General features: G+C 35.0%; 1 protein-coding gene across 1 annotated transcript in view; it reads right to left on the minus strand.

Annotated features, from left to right (window-relative positions):
• The window catches only part of KATNBL1 (katanin regulatory subunit B1 like 1), a 53,767-nt gene continuing 39,710 nt past the window's right edge, over positions 768-14,824 (minus strand). Inside the window, exons 4-10 of the mRNA XM_018054502.1 lie at positions 14,111-14,390; positions 7,292-7,410; positions 6,568-6,618; positions 6,387-6,476; positions 5,966-6,055; positions 3,922-4,015; positions 768-2,474 (exon numbers count right to left, since the gene is read on the minus strand). Coding sequence (XP_017909991.1) covers positions 2,442-2,474; positions 3,922-4,015; positions 5,966-6,055; positions 6,387-6,476; positions 6,568-6,618; positions 7,292-7,410; positions 14,111-14,390 — 757 coding nt within the window. The 3' untranslated portion in view covers positions 768-2,441. The remainder of the gene's footprint in view (positions 2,475-3,921; positions 4,016-5,965; positions 6,056-6,386; positions 6,477-6,567; positions 6,619-7,291; positions 7,411-14,110; positions 14,391-14,824) is intronic.

Genomic DNA, 14,824 nt, shown 5'->3' on the forward strand with positions numbered 1-14,824 from the left:
AGCATGAGAAGGACTTGATAGCAGTATAAGGGTTCAACAATATGTACTTATCTTTTATCCAAGAGTCTTAAAATCATCTAATACTAACCATAAGCCAGTAACTGAGAGAGGTAGGTACTAAGGTAAACTGCAAAGGCCAAGAACAGAAATTGGGAGTGTGGGCCACTGAATAATATTTATAAGCTAAAGACTGCTGCCTTACATAGCTCTGAATATGTAAAAGTGAAGTATTATCTACTATCTTTTAAGAAACTCAAACTCAGCAAAACAGGGAAACACTTTTTCTTACTATGTTTCATTTGTATTTGTACCAATACATTAACAAGATAATACCTTTTCTTACTGTTTCATTTGTTATTTGTACCTAATTTTTACTGAAAGTTTGATTAATTCAAGTTTGGTTTTCAGAAGACACTGTTTAGCCATTGATCTTAACCAGAGAAAACTATAGTGACATAGAATTTTAGACATTACATTATTTTAAATATGAGATTAAAAGTCTATAGTTTTCCATGTGCCAATTATTTGAATTATCTTTCCATTGAAGGGTTTGTGTTATGCTGTACACACCATCTTCCTTGTGACCACGAGTTGAATTTGTGAGATGGATGCTTAAGGTGCAATCTGTAGCCATGGATAGTTCTGTGTATGTGTGTGAAGTTAACTAACACTTAAAAGGACTGAAGTCCATCTTTAGCCTCATTAGCACCATGTACCAACTGTATTAACTGGCTGAAACTGTTAGATAAGAGAGTGAAAACTAAAGGAACAGGAACAAAGAAAGGTTATATTTCATCATCTTAAGGTTTCACAGAGATGATGCAGGTTTACAATTCAAATTCCCACCCCCTGAAAAACGACTTCTTAAATAACTCAACTCTCAAAACTCAGAAATGCAGTAACTTGAAATTATTCTAATCTAAAACCTTTAGAGAATAATCAGTTACTACAACTGATGTTCACTGTGAGGAATACATAGCTATATAAAATATAGCTACACAAAAAAGAACTCAGTGAAAAAACATTTTTTAAAGCAAGAAGATGCGTGTTTCAGATTCACATTAGTAGTGGCTAATTGGGTAAATGCTAAAGATTTACATTCAAGTGCTTAAAAGGATTACTGCACAGAAATTCAATTACTGAAAGTCTTTGTTCAGATGCCTCTCAGGCTTATTAAAGATGAGACGATATGCGAACCACCAACAGTGGTATTTAAACCCCAATTACTTTCAAGGTAATGTATGCAGTTGTTAAGACATTCCAGAAGTGGGTTCTCTGATACTAAAAATGGTGTTAAAATAAAAGAGAGACCTCATACAGTCTGCTGGCATTTCATACCAACCTTTGGAGGAGGTAGTAAAGTGTTGGAATTTAAAATACAAGGTCAGCACTAAGTGTAAACATTTCTAAAGCATTGTATGTAATTCTTTAAACATATGTAGTGAAAAAAAGTAGAATTCATATAAAATCAGAACTTAAAAAAGCAAAAAATAGAAATATTTAGTCAATTTACTCAAATGAAGAAAACTTTAAATGATACAGAACTGAAAATATCAGAAATCTATATACAATAAAAAGTGAATATAAATTAGTCAATTCCATAGACATTTCCAGTTAAGCATTCATACAAATACAGATTCGCCTTTTTCTTATATATAGGAGTAACACATACATACATACATGACATGATTCTGGCAAAAAAAAAAAAAAAAATCAGAGATACTAAAAATATTCTCAAGTTTTAAGAACGGTGTAGAATAAGTTTTAACAACATTCTACATGAATGGAAACCCCTGATTTAATTCCATGATTTTATCATGCCAGAAGCATGGTTGCTTTTAATTTTCTTAAACAGATATTGTTATCATACACATTGGCTTATTAATAATTAAGGCATTTTGCATACACAGTATCTCAGTGTGAACAAAAAACTTTTAGTACTGATTATTTGCTATAATGGTTTAAACTTTCAAAGTCTTTTCAACATAAGAAAATAGTAGCTGCACACATATAAGTGTTTTCTTATAAAACACAATCTTAAAAAAAAGTAATGATGATTGGTCTCTGTGATTCCTAGTAATAAGTCCTGTCTTATTTTTCACATAGTATAAATTATATTCTTATGCAGGATTGCATTAAGACCCAGTAGTTCTTAAACAATGTTACCAAATAACCATATAAATCCCAAACGCAGCAGAGGTGAACAATCTCCGTAGTGCACTTTCACCTCATTGAAGCTGAAGCTGCTCCTTTTGGATCTTTTTCCACTTCAATGTGAAGCAGATCGGTAGCATTTCATTAGTGGTTTCATCATACGTTTCTTTAGAGGAAAAAATGGTTTTGATTTCTTCCATAGTTCACAGTTCTCAGATGAGATATTTTTGGGGAAATCATATAGTCCAAGGATGTTCTGAATAGCCAAATGCTATAGATGAAGTCTTTCAATGCAACTGTAATAAATAAGCATCTACATCCTTAGAGAATAAAACAGAAACATTTCATTAGCCAGTACTGTAAATACACATACACACACCCCATTTTCTTCTCCCTTTTTGTCACTTGTTTTGCCTTAGTGACCCTTTGAGTGCAAAAGATCTGCCCTACTCAACATTTTATCTGCATTTTGGTAGCACACAGCATGTGCTCAGGAAGTCTTTGCAAACTGCTTAGGGAATGTTCTAGTTTCTGTTATCAAACAACTCTGCCTTTATAGCTAAGCAAGATCATTACATCATTCACAGCAGTTCCTTCAGTTATAAATGCCAGGCCAGCTTGATGACGGCCATCCTGATTTCTACACTCAAAAAATTACAGTGAGGGTTTAATATTGTTAAGGAGGTTTTATCATAGCTTAAGGAACTTCACAGAACTTTTAATCACTCAATATTGTTTGTAATAACAATATAGTACCTTGCAAATTTCTAAAGAAATAATCTTTCAGTTCTACTACTAAGAATACAAGGTACTTTCAGAATAATGTGATTATGTATTCACGTATCATGTATTCTATTTTCTATCAATTTTTACTTTTCCCTCCTGTTAACAAAAGAACAACAAATAAAATAATAGTTAAAAAACTTTAGGAAATTGATTCTGTTCATAAAGTTTTCATCATTAAGAATTCTATAGAGTAAACTTATACACACTGGTATAACATATTTGCTTGATACAAGATTATCCTTCCTTTCATGGAAATATTTCAAGAGAAATTTTATAAGTCAGTCCAAGACATAAATCCTTTAAGAATACGATATTTTTTTAAACCAGAGGAAGTTTTTCTATTTCTGGCTTAATGCCCACTTATATGATAGCAGTATGCCCAATATAAGGGTGGACATATATTTTAACAATGATTTACTTTGCAATTATATTTTAACTATCAATGTTTTCTGGAGTTTAAATATTAAATTCCAAAATACTTTTTCCTTTAAGATCAAGTAAATCAATAAAGAATGATGTCAAATTCATACTGTGATTTGAACAACTTTCCCCTAAAAGTATAGCATTAGCAAAAGCCAAGTTAAAAATACTCCCAAACTATTTGACTACGTTCCTCACCCCTTGCTTCCTGAATATCACTGCCATTTCAGATGCCTTCCTAACCTGGTTTCTTAACTTTTTTCCAAATATTTTTCTGTAATTGGAGCAAGGTCATTAAATACCTACTAGCACATATTTATGGCTGTATATGAAACACATTTAATGACTAATTCTTATGTTCCTTGCCAAAGTCATATTCATATGACATATTCATATTCATAGGACATTCATATCCAGGGTACCTTAAGTGTTTATAAATATGAAACTGACTTTAGATCTTATTAGAGTAGTATTTAACTAGACATTCAAATGAGTTCATTTATGACTGCATAATACTATTACATTATTTCAAATTTTTAGTTAAGCTTAAATGTAGATTACCTTGGCTATATTACCAGTATATCCTGGAACCAAAGTAAGATGGTTTTCCTGTTCCCACAATCCACTTAATTGCTGTTTTAAAATCTGAATATTTCTAGGAGAAAAAAAGAAGAAAAATACAAATATAATAAGTTATAGACTTTGGTAGTTAATATACTTAATGAAAACTGCTTTAAAATTTTCAAGTCTTCTTCAGGATAAAATTATACCATTTGAAGTCAAGCAACTCTTTAAACTAGTACATGTCAATCATGGAAATTAAAGGTTACTCAGGTGTTAAAGCAAGTAAGAAAACAATGAGGCATTTGGGACATTTGGACATCCAGTTCTTGGGTATGAAGTGGGGAAATCCTGAGAGCCTAGAAAGCAAATTATGGACTGAGAGGAAACTTTTGGGATATATATATATATATAGTAGTTTCATGATAATCTGGCTCCCTTGGGAGCACACCCACACACTTTCACATCAAGGCAATACTCAAACTATGATTATAATTCAGTTTTTAGAACTGTAACCATCCATACTGGATTCTTATGTTAATGTCCTTTGGCTATCTGGTCCAGAGAGCCATAGGACAGGATGACTCCACTCCTGGGTCTCAATTTTACTCCACCAAAGGTCATCTCTTTTTCTCTCTCTCACTCCTTTATAATGGATATAAAGGTTTTGTCTCTCTCACTCCTTTATAATGGATGTAAGTCTGTGCTTTTGCCTCCCAAAATATATATAATGGATGTAAGTCTGTGCTTTTGCCTTCCAAAAGGGTATGGCTCTGCCAGAACAATAGACACAGGGGGTTACTGGGCTCTGGAATTCAACTTTCAAATGTAACATTCCAAATATGAATAGTATCCCAATTTATTATTTCTCTGAAAATGAAGAGAATAAGTATTATATACTGACAATCTGCTTCACTGACTATGCTAAAGCCTTTGACTGTATGAATTACAACAAACTGGGGACAATTCTTTAAGAGATGAGAATACTAGACCACCTTACCTCCCTTCTTAGAAAGCTGTATGCAGGTCAAGAAGCAGCATTTTGAACCGGATATGGAAAAACAGACTGGTTCAAAACTGGAAAAGGAGTATGTCAAGGCTGTATACTGTCACCCTGCTTATTTAACTTCTATGCAGAGCACATCATGCACAATGCCAGGCTGCATGAATCACAGGCTTCTGGAATCAAGATTGCCAGAAGAAACAACCTTAGATACATAGATGATACCATTCTAATGGCAGAAAGCAAAAAGGAACTAAAAATCCTCTTGATGAAAGTAAAAGAGGAGAGTGAAAAAGCTGGCTTAAAATTCAACATTCAAAAAACTAAGATCATGGTATCTGGTCCCAATACTTCACGGCAAATAGATGGAGAAACAGTGGAAACAGTGGTAGAGTTTATTTTCTTGGGCTCCAGAATCATTGAGGATTGTGACTGCAGCCCAAGAAATTAAAAGATACTTGCTCCTTGGAAGACAAGCAATGACAAACCTAGACAGTATATTAAAAAACAGAGACATCACTTTGCTAACAAAGGTCTATATAGTCAAAGCTATGGTTTTTCCAATAGTTGTTGTGTACGGGTGTCAGAGGTGTACCATAAAGAAGGCTAAGCACCAAAGAACTGATGCTTTCGAACTGTGGTGCTGGAAAAGACTCTTGAGAGTCCCTTGGACAGCAAGGAGATCAAACCAGTCAATACCAAAGGAATATTCACTGGAAGGACTGATGCTGAAGCTGAAGCTCCAATACTCTGGCCACTTGATGTGAAAGACCAACTCACTGGAAAAGACCCTGATGCTGGGAAAGACTAAAGGCAGGAGAAGCGGGTGACAGAGGATGAGATGGTTGGATGGCATCACTGACATGCGTTTGAGCAAACTCTGAGATATAGTGAAGACCAGGGAAGCCTGGAGTGCTGCAGTCCATGGGGTTGCAAAGAGTTGGATACAACTTAGCAAATGAACAACTGATAATCACAAAATAAAATGTCCTGAAAAAAAAGTCTCTAGTAACATGAGTTTCTCTTTAAAGGTATACTCACCCATCGTTCACAACTTCTGTTTTGGATGATAGTTCTGACCACCACCTTTTTATGACTGCTTGAAGCCAGTTTAAACCAACTATTATATATCTGAAATGACATTTTGTTACAAAATTCAAGTGTTTTCATCCAAGAAGCCTTTAGAAAAGATGATACTGTACCGACCTCAAAAAATGCATACACACTGATTGAAAAACACACAGATATACCTTCAAAAATTAATTTTTCACTACTTTCACCAAACTGTATTTTATGCAACATGTTTATAGACAGTTTTCTAATTGTTCTTCAGTCAGTCTATATTCTTAAAACAGAAACCATGTATGTCTCAGGGAGCTCAATCTACCATTATGTACTTGTAAGGCACAAAATCAGGGATGTTGAAAGGGAAAAATGAATTGAGATTCAGATTGGCACTTACTCTTCAAATCTGCTTTTAAGTAGTGACTTTACTAGAGGCAACAAATCTACACAGCAGCCAAGTGAGATATACTGTTTTTCCTCCTGTAAACTAAAATAAATAAATACTAAGTTATAAAAATATGAACAGGTTGTATGCTGTTCTTTAAACTTCCTTTTTTTCTGAAAAATAGTCTTCTTACCTATTGGTGAGCACGGGAAGGCAATCTACCACAACTCCAAGGTCCTCTATCCTGTGGGAACAAAACTACTTAGAGAGCTGATTTCCTTATTTCCTTTCATATTATAACCATCACACTGCTTTTGAGAAATTTACTCACTCAACAAATGATCTGAGTGTCTATGGTGAGTCAAGTGTTAGGGATACAGCAGTGAACAGAGACAGGGCTTGTATTTCAATGCATGTGTGAATATGGGAGGAGGGGTGGAGAGGGCAGCAACAGACAGTGAACAAATGAAGCACATGAAGCAGCCGATGGTGAGAAGTGCTATGGGGAAAAATAAAACGGAAAAGAGGGACAGAGTGTGAAAAAATATACATATTCAGTAAGGTGGTCAAGGAAGGCCTAACCAAGGTAGCCTTTGCAGAGACAAATACAGTGAGAAAGTAATGGTTACAATTTTTACTGAAAGGAAATTTTTGAAAAGGTTGGTTTTGCATAATGGTATCTCTTAGTTTTATAGATAAGAATCTTAGTCAGAGAAAGTAAAATGTTTGTTCAATATGATAAAACAAATGGTTTTCTGTATTTTGGTCACTTAGACTATAGATAAATATAATTTAAAACATATTGTCACTATGAAGCTAAACATAGGAAGTTTAAAATTTTAACCAGTATAACATAAAAAGAGGTAATACATTGGAAATTACTTTTACTGAACAAAACCATTAAGGGTCACACTTACCTTACTAAATATGCTACAAGTTCACTAATACTTCTCTTTCTCCAGAAAGTTAAAGCTACATTCAGTCTCAAATTCCTGCTGAACAAAACCTGTGCCATTGTTTCATGGTCCTGAGAAACCTGAAAGGCAGTAACCTAATTTGTTAAAAAGCACATCGAGGTATAACATAGAATCATCTTTCTCAATGAAATTATTCTGGTAAAATTAAGCAAAGGTGATTCCTTTTACTGGCCCACAAAAAGAAATATTGCAGTGAACATAGTAAAATGATTTGAAACAATTTAGGACCTGTTAATTTTTTATCAATACTTTTTCTTATTTGTTACTATTTCCTTTTAAATTTCAATAATTCATAGAATAAATATTTTTACTCACCTACAGACCTAGGATTTAATTTATAATGTGAATTAAAAGAAAAGGTAACCATACAGGCTAGTCATTATCAGCTAAATAGGACGAATAGGGGATCACAAAAATTCAGTTTTGTGACAAGATTTAAATTCATTCCTTTTTTTCTATATAATTAAGGTAACACATTCCTGGATCATCAAAAAAGCAAGAGAGTTCCAGAAAAACATCTATTTCTGCTTTATTGACTATGCCAAAGCCTTTGACTGTGTGGATCACAAGAAACTGTGGAAAATTCTGAAAGAGATGGGAATACCAGACCACCTAACCTGCCTCTTGAGAAATCTGTATGCAGGTCAGGAAGCAACAGTTAGAACTGGACATGGAACAACAGACTGGTTCCAAATAGGAAAAGGAGTATGTCAAGGCTATATATTGTCACCCTGCTTATTTAACTTATGTGCACAGTATATCATGAGAAACACTGGACTGTAAGAAGCACAAGCTGGAATCAAGATTGCTGGGAGAAATATCAATCACCTCAGATATGCAGATGACACTACCCTTATGGCAGAAGTGAAGAGGAACTAAAAAGCCTCTTGATGAGAGTGAAAGAGGAGAGTGAAAAAGTTGGCCTAAAGCTCAACATTCAGAAAGCTAAGATCATGGCATCTGGTCCCATCACTTCATGGGAAATAGATGGGGAAACAGTGGAAATAGTATCAGACTTTATTTTGGGGGGCTCCAAAATCATTGCAGATGGTGACTGCAGCCATGAAATTAAAAGACGCTTATTCCTTAGAAGGAAAGTTATGACCAACCTAGATAGCATATTCAAAAGCAGAGACATTACTTTGCCACCAGAGTCCATCTAGTTAAGGCTATGGTTTTTCCAGTGGTCATGTATGGATGTGAGAGTTGGACTGTGAAGAAAGCTGAGTGCTGAAGAATTGATGCTTTTGAACTGTGGTGTTGGAGAAGACTCTTGAGAGTCCCTTGGACTGCAAGGAGATCAAACCAGTCCATCCTAAAGGAGATCAGTCCCGGGTGTTCATTGGAAGGACTGATGCTGAGGCTGAAACTCCAATACTTTGGCCACCTCATGTGAAGAGTTGACTCATTGGAAAAGACCCTGATGCTGGGAGGGATTGGGGGCAGGAGGAGAAGGGGACGACCGAGGATGGATGGCTGGATGGCATCACCGACTTGATGCACATGAGTTTGGGTAAACTCCGGGAGTTGGTGATGGACAGGGAGGCCTGGTGTGCTGCGATTCATGGGGTCACAAAGAGTCGGACACGACTGAGCGACTGAACTGAACTGAACTGAACATATTCCTGTTGCAAAAAGTTCAAGTAGCACAAAACTTTATAAAATAAGTATTTTCTACTTATCCACAAAAATATTTATTTAACTCCTGGGAAGTAATCACTGTTAACATACTGGTAAGTATCTTTCAAACTACTTTCTAGACAAAGACAAATTAGGCAGGGAAAAAATTAAAATATTCTAATATCTATATTTTTGAAAACTTTGTTTTTTCACTTAAATAATATGAAAGATTTTTCAAAATCAAAACATAGATCACTAGAGAAGGAAATGGCAACCCACTTCACTATTCTTGCCTGGAAAATTGCAGGGACAGAAGAGCCTAGTGGGCTACAGTCCACTGGGTTGCAAATGAATCAGACATGACTTAGTTACTAAACAACATCATCAAAATATATTACAAAACCATAGCAATTGAAACAGTGTGACACTGACAAGAAGGTAGACAAATATTAACATTTTAAAGATACTTCAGATACAGACAAATGTATATACAATTAACCATTTATGACACACATCACATAAATATAATAAAAAAAATTTTTAATAGATCAGATAAATTGAATATCCATTTGGAAAACAATGAATGTTGACACTACTTCCTAACATAAAAAAACTTAAACTCCAGATGTAGCATGTATCAAAATGCGAAATTAAAACACTTTTTGAAGGAAAAAAACAACAACACATAAATCAGTCTCATTTTTAAGAAACAATTACATATTGGCCAGTCTTTATGAACCACAATTTTTGACTGATTCTGCTATCTCCCTACTAAAACTGCATCAATGAACACCTTATGTATGTAAATATGTACACTTGTACAAAAGGTTCCATAGGATTAATTTTAGAGCTGGAATAGCTAGATCCAATTTTTTTTTCAATAACAGATTAAGACACAATTCATATAACATAAAGTTACCCATTTGAAATGCACAACTCAGTAATTTTTAGCACATTCACAGAGTTGTGCAAGCACCACCATAATGGATTTTAGAACCTTCTCATCACTTCCAAAAGAAACCCTGGACTCCATCCTCCCCTCTCTCCAGCTATTCACAGCTATTAGTCTGTTTTGTGTCTCTATGAAAGTGAAAGTCGCTCAGTTGTGTCTAACCCCTTGCAACCCCATGGACTATACAGTCCATGGAATTCTCTAGGCCAGAATACTGGAATGGGTAGCCTTTCCCTTTTCCGGGGGATCTTCCTAACCCAGGGATCGAACCCAGGTCTCCCACATTCCAGGTGGATGCTTTACCAGCTGAGCCAGCAGGGAAGCTCAAGAATAGTGGAGTGGGTACCCTATCCCTTCTCCAGTAAATCTTCCCAACCTGGGAATCAACCCGGGGTCTCCTGCATTGCAGGCAGATTCTTTACCAACTAAGCTGTACCTAATTGGGATGATTCACATAAACTGAATCATATAATATATGACCTTCTTTAATGTGTGGCTTCTTTCATACAGATGTTTTCAAGATTTATATAGAGTGTAGCATATATTGGGATTTTACTCCTTTTTAATGATCAAATAATATTCTATTATATGGCCTATGAGATTTTATTTATCCAGAGTCAGGATAGTTTCCACTTGGGCCTATTAAAAAGTGTTATGAGTACCTGATAAGTATCTGTGTGGACTTTTCAATTCTTTTGGGTATATACCTAGGAGTGCACCTGTTGGATGAAAAGGTTGTGTATATTTGAACTTTGACAAATAATATAGCATCACTTTTAAATTTAGGTTTTCAGAGAAGGCACTAGCCAATCAGGAAAAAAAGTCTGAAACAACAAAAGAGCAACTAATAAACCTATTAGTTAAGCACAGGGTTAATGAAGGTTTGTGGAGAGTAGTCAAAATGGGAGCTAAGTAAAAGGGAGGCCTTTAAATATGCCACACTAAAAAAAATGTGGCACTAATACAGATGTACAACTGAAGCTTTTTTTTTTTTTTTTAAAGGCATTTTCACACACACACACACACAAAGGTATTTTCACTAAGAATGTTTACTGCCTCAGTTCAATTGAGGATCCAATGCAGGTCCCAATCTAGGCAATATTTTTGGATCATATAGTTACACATGTTCTTTTTCTTCAGGGTATGTAGTTTCTTTGGTTTTCTAATCTGTGTTGGTTTCATCACTTCTGTAACTACATGAAAGAAGGGGCAGTGTCTGTTTTTCACCCACCAATCTGTTTCTCAGAGCCTCAGAATACACTGCATAGCAGGGAGCCATCAAATAAATATTTGTGAATGAATTAATATGACAGTGATTCTCAATTTTAACACTAAGGTTTAGGTACCACCTGTTTCTCCAGGGCTCATGAAAATTCATTACTAAGTCAAATTCTCCTTGCTTGCTCTTTTCTCACAGATACTATAGACACTTCACCTCTCCTAGCATTACTAACTTTCTATTACACCAGGATCTTATTTTTACAAGAACATTTTCACTGACCAATGGAATAACATAACATTTTTTGTTATCATTTTATTATGGTTTTAGTAACACTTTTTTACTGTTCTTTCACATTGTTTACTTGTAATTATCATCCTACACATGATGCTCATTTTTATTCATCTACATACTTATGATGATTTAATATAAAGGTTTTTTGCTTGTATGCCACAAAAAATGTTTTTCAAACTGTCATGTCAGAGACAACAATACTAAGTTTACCAAATCACAGTTTAAGAAATTAAGGTACATTCATGCACTATAATGATATGTATCCATTAACTGGGCTTCCGTGGTGGCCCAGTCAGCAATATCTTTGTATGGTGACAGATGATAACCAGACTTACTGTGGTGATCATTTCAACATATACAGCAATATCAAACCACGACGTTATATATCATGAACATAGCGTTGTATGTCTATTATATATAAAACAAATGCATAAACTCATAAATTCCCATTTCTGAAAGAGATGGGAATACCAGACCACCTGACCTGTCTCTTGAGAAATCTGTATGCAGGTCAGGAAGCAACAGTTAGAACTAGACATGGAACAACAAACAGACTGGTTCCAAATAGGAAAAGGAGTACATCAAGGCTATATATTGTCACCCTGCTTATTTAACTTATATGCCAGAGTACATCATGAGAAACGCTGGGCTGGATGAAGCACAAGCTGGAATCAAGATTGCTAGGAGAAATATCAATCACCTCAGATATGCAGATGACACCACCCTTATGGCAATAAGTGAAGAATTAAAGAGCCTCTTGATGAAAGTGAAAGTGGAGAGTGAAAAAGTTGGCCTAAAGCTCAACATTCAGAAAACGAAGATCTTGGCATCTGGTCCCATCACTTCATGGGAAATAGATGGGGAAACAGTGTCAGACTTTGTTTTTGGGCTCCAAAATCACTGCAGATGGTGACTTCAGCCATGAAATTAAAAGACGCTTACTCCTTGGAAGGAAAGTTATGACAAACCTAGACAACATATTCAAAAGCAGAGACATTACTTTACCAACAAAGGTCCATCTAGTCAAGGCTATGGTTTTTCCAGTAGTCATGTACGAATGTGAGAGTTGGACTATAAAGAAAGCTGAGTGCCGAAGAATTGATGCTTTCAAACTGTGGTGTTGGAGAAGACTCTTGAGAGTCCCTTGGACTGCAAGGAGATCCAACCAGTCCATCCTAAAGGAGATCAGTCCTGGGTGTTCACTGGAAGGACTGATGTTGAAGCTGAAACTCCAGTACTTTGGCCACCTGATGCGAAGAGCTGACTCATTTGAAAAGACCCTGATGCTGGGACGGATTGAAGGCAGGAGAAGGGAACAAGAGAGGATGAGATGGTTGGATGGCATCACCAACTCAATGGACATGAGTTTGGGTAAACTCCGGGAGTTGGTGATGGACAGGGAGGCCTGGGGTCTCCCTGAGGTCCTTTTCTCTCCTTTGGGGTCCATGGGGTCGCAAAGAGTCCGACATGACTGAGCAACTGAACTGAACTCATAAAGAAATAAACTCACAGAAAAAGATTAGATTTCTCAGAGGCATGCATGAGTGGTTGAGGGGGAACTGCATGAAGACAGTCAAAGGTACAAACTTCTAGCTCCAAGTACTAGCAATGTAATGTATGATTTGGCAACTACAATGAGCACTGCTGTGTGTTATATATAAATGCTTTTAAGGGAGCAAATCTTGAGATCTCATCACAAGGAAAAAAATTCTTTTTCCATTTCTAAAATTTCGTATCTATACATGATGAATGTTTGCTAAACTTAATGTGGTGATCACTTCATGACATATTTAACTCACATAATTAAGTGTATACCCAATGCTGTATGTCAATTATATCCCAGTAAAACTGGAACGGAAAACTGTACAAATGTTATCTAATTACATGGAAAAATATTAAAAATGACACATAAAAACCAAGTTATCGTACCATATGTATAATATGAAAAGATACATCAAAAATTTAACACTGTTATCTATAGATATTGAGTTTATGGATAATTGTTTCCTTTAGGTTTATTTTCTACAACATATACAATAAATGTAATAATTATTTTAAACTTATGTGTTTATAAATTTTTCATCATTCTTTCAAATGACCATTTTAAAAAAATTTGTTTTCCTGAGTTATAATTTACATACCATAAAACTCACATATTGAAAGTAAGTAATTCAAAGATTTTAAATAAATTTATGCATAGAGTTGTGCAACCATCACCACAGTCCAGTTTTAGAACATTTCTATTACCCAAAACAATTCCCATAAGCCTGTTCAAACAACTAACTTTGCCTGAGCCAGAAGAACTAAACAAAGTTTCCAATGGCAATTTTGACAGCCCAGCAAAATGTGCCTGGATAACTGGCTCTGTGGCCTACTTTTTATGCAAGATTTCTGATCTCTTCCCTTTCTTTAAATCTCTACTGGCTAACTTACCATTCTGGAAATTTATAGCAGCTTGTCAATCATTTCATTTCATCTCATCTCAGATATCCCTAACTTAGAAAAAAGGAATAAACAACAGATTCAAATTTGGTTAATCTAGAAAACTGTTGCAGGGAGTTAAAATCTCTCAAATAGTCTGAATCCAATAAACAGTGAATTATTTTACTAGTAGACCATAGGAAGGAAAAAGTCAATAATGAAAAAAAAAGTTAAGTTTATATAAATGACTTACTTCAGAAAAAAAGCCACTGTATTTTGATGATGGGCTTTCTGTCTGTGAAGAACCAGAATCACTGGAGTTAATCAAATATGTTCGACTCTCATGCCGTAATTTTTCAGGGAGGTGGCCTGCACAAGCCAGTTCATTTTCTTTATTTGCCATGACACAGCCCCCACTTTTAGGGGACTGCTTTTTTCTGTAACAAGGATTTTGAATAGGATGATGAACTTTCTTTCTTCTATAGATCACCTTACGTAGTTTATCTGGGCTTTTCACAGCTTGTCCAACTGTTCTGTAAAAAGAATTGATTTTCTTAAATGATAAAGAATCATATGAAAAGCTTTAAAAGTTTTTAAGAGACAGACTTAGTAGGCCACATTCTGTGATCACTATCTACTAAAATTAGAAGCAGAATAATTAAAAAAAATCTTAAGTCTTAAATTGAAGAGAAAAATAAAAGGGAAATTACAAACTATCTGGAAAGCAATGAAAAGGATGATACTTTGTACCAAAAGAAAAGGAAGCATCATAATAACTAGATGCTTTTAAAATATAATGTTACAAGGCATTCATGAAGTATGAAAATTAAAACAATTTCTATTTACCTAATCTTTTTCTAACATGGTGACACAATAATTATGCAAGTTTGAATCATGCAAGTCTGAACATATACTTTAATATAAAAGAGAACACTTATTTTGATTAAGCTGAAATATATTTAATTTG

Source organism: Capra hircus, chromosome 10 (assembly GCF_001704415.2).
Source record: "Capra hircus breed San Clemente chromosome 10, ASM170441v1, whole genome shotgun sequence".
NCBI classification, from domain to species: domain Eukaryota; kingdom Metazoa; phylum Chordata; class Mammalia; order Artiodactyla; family Bovidae; genus Capra; species Capra hircus.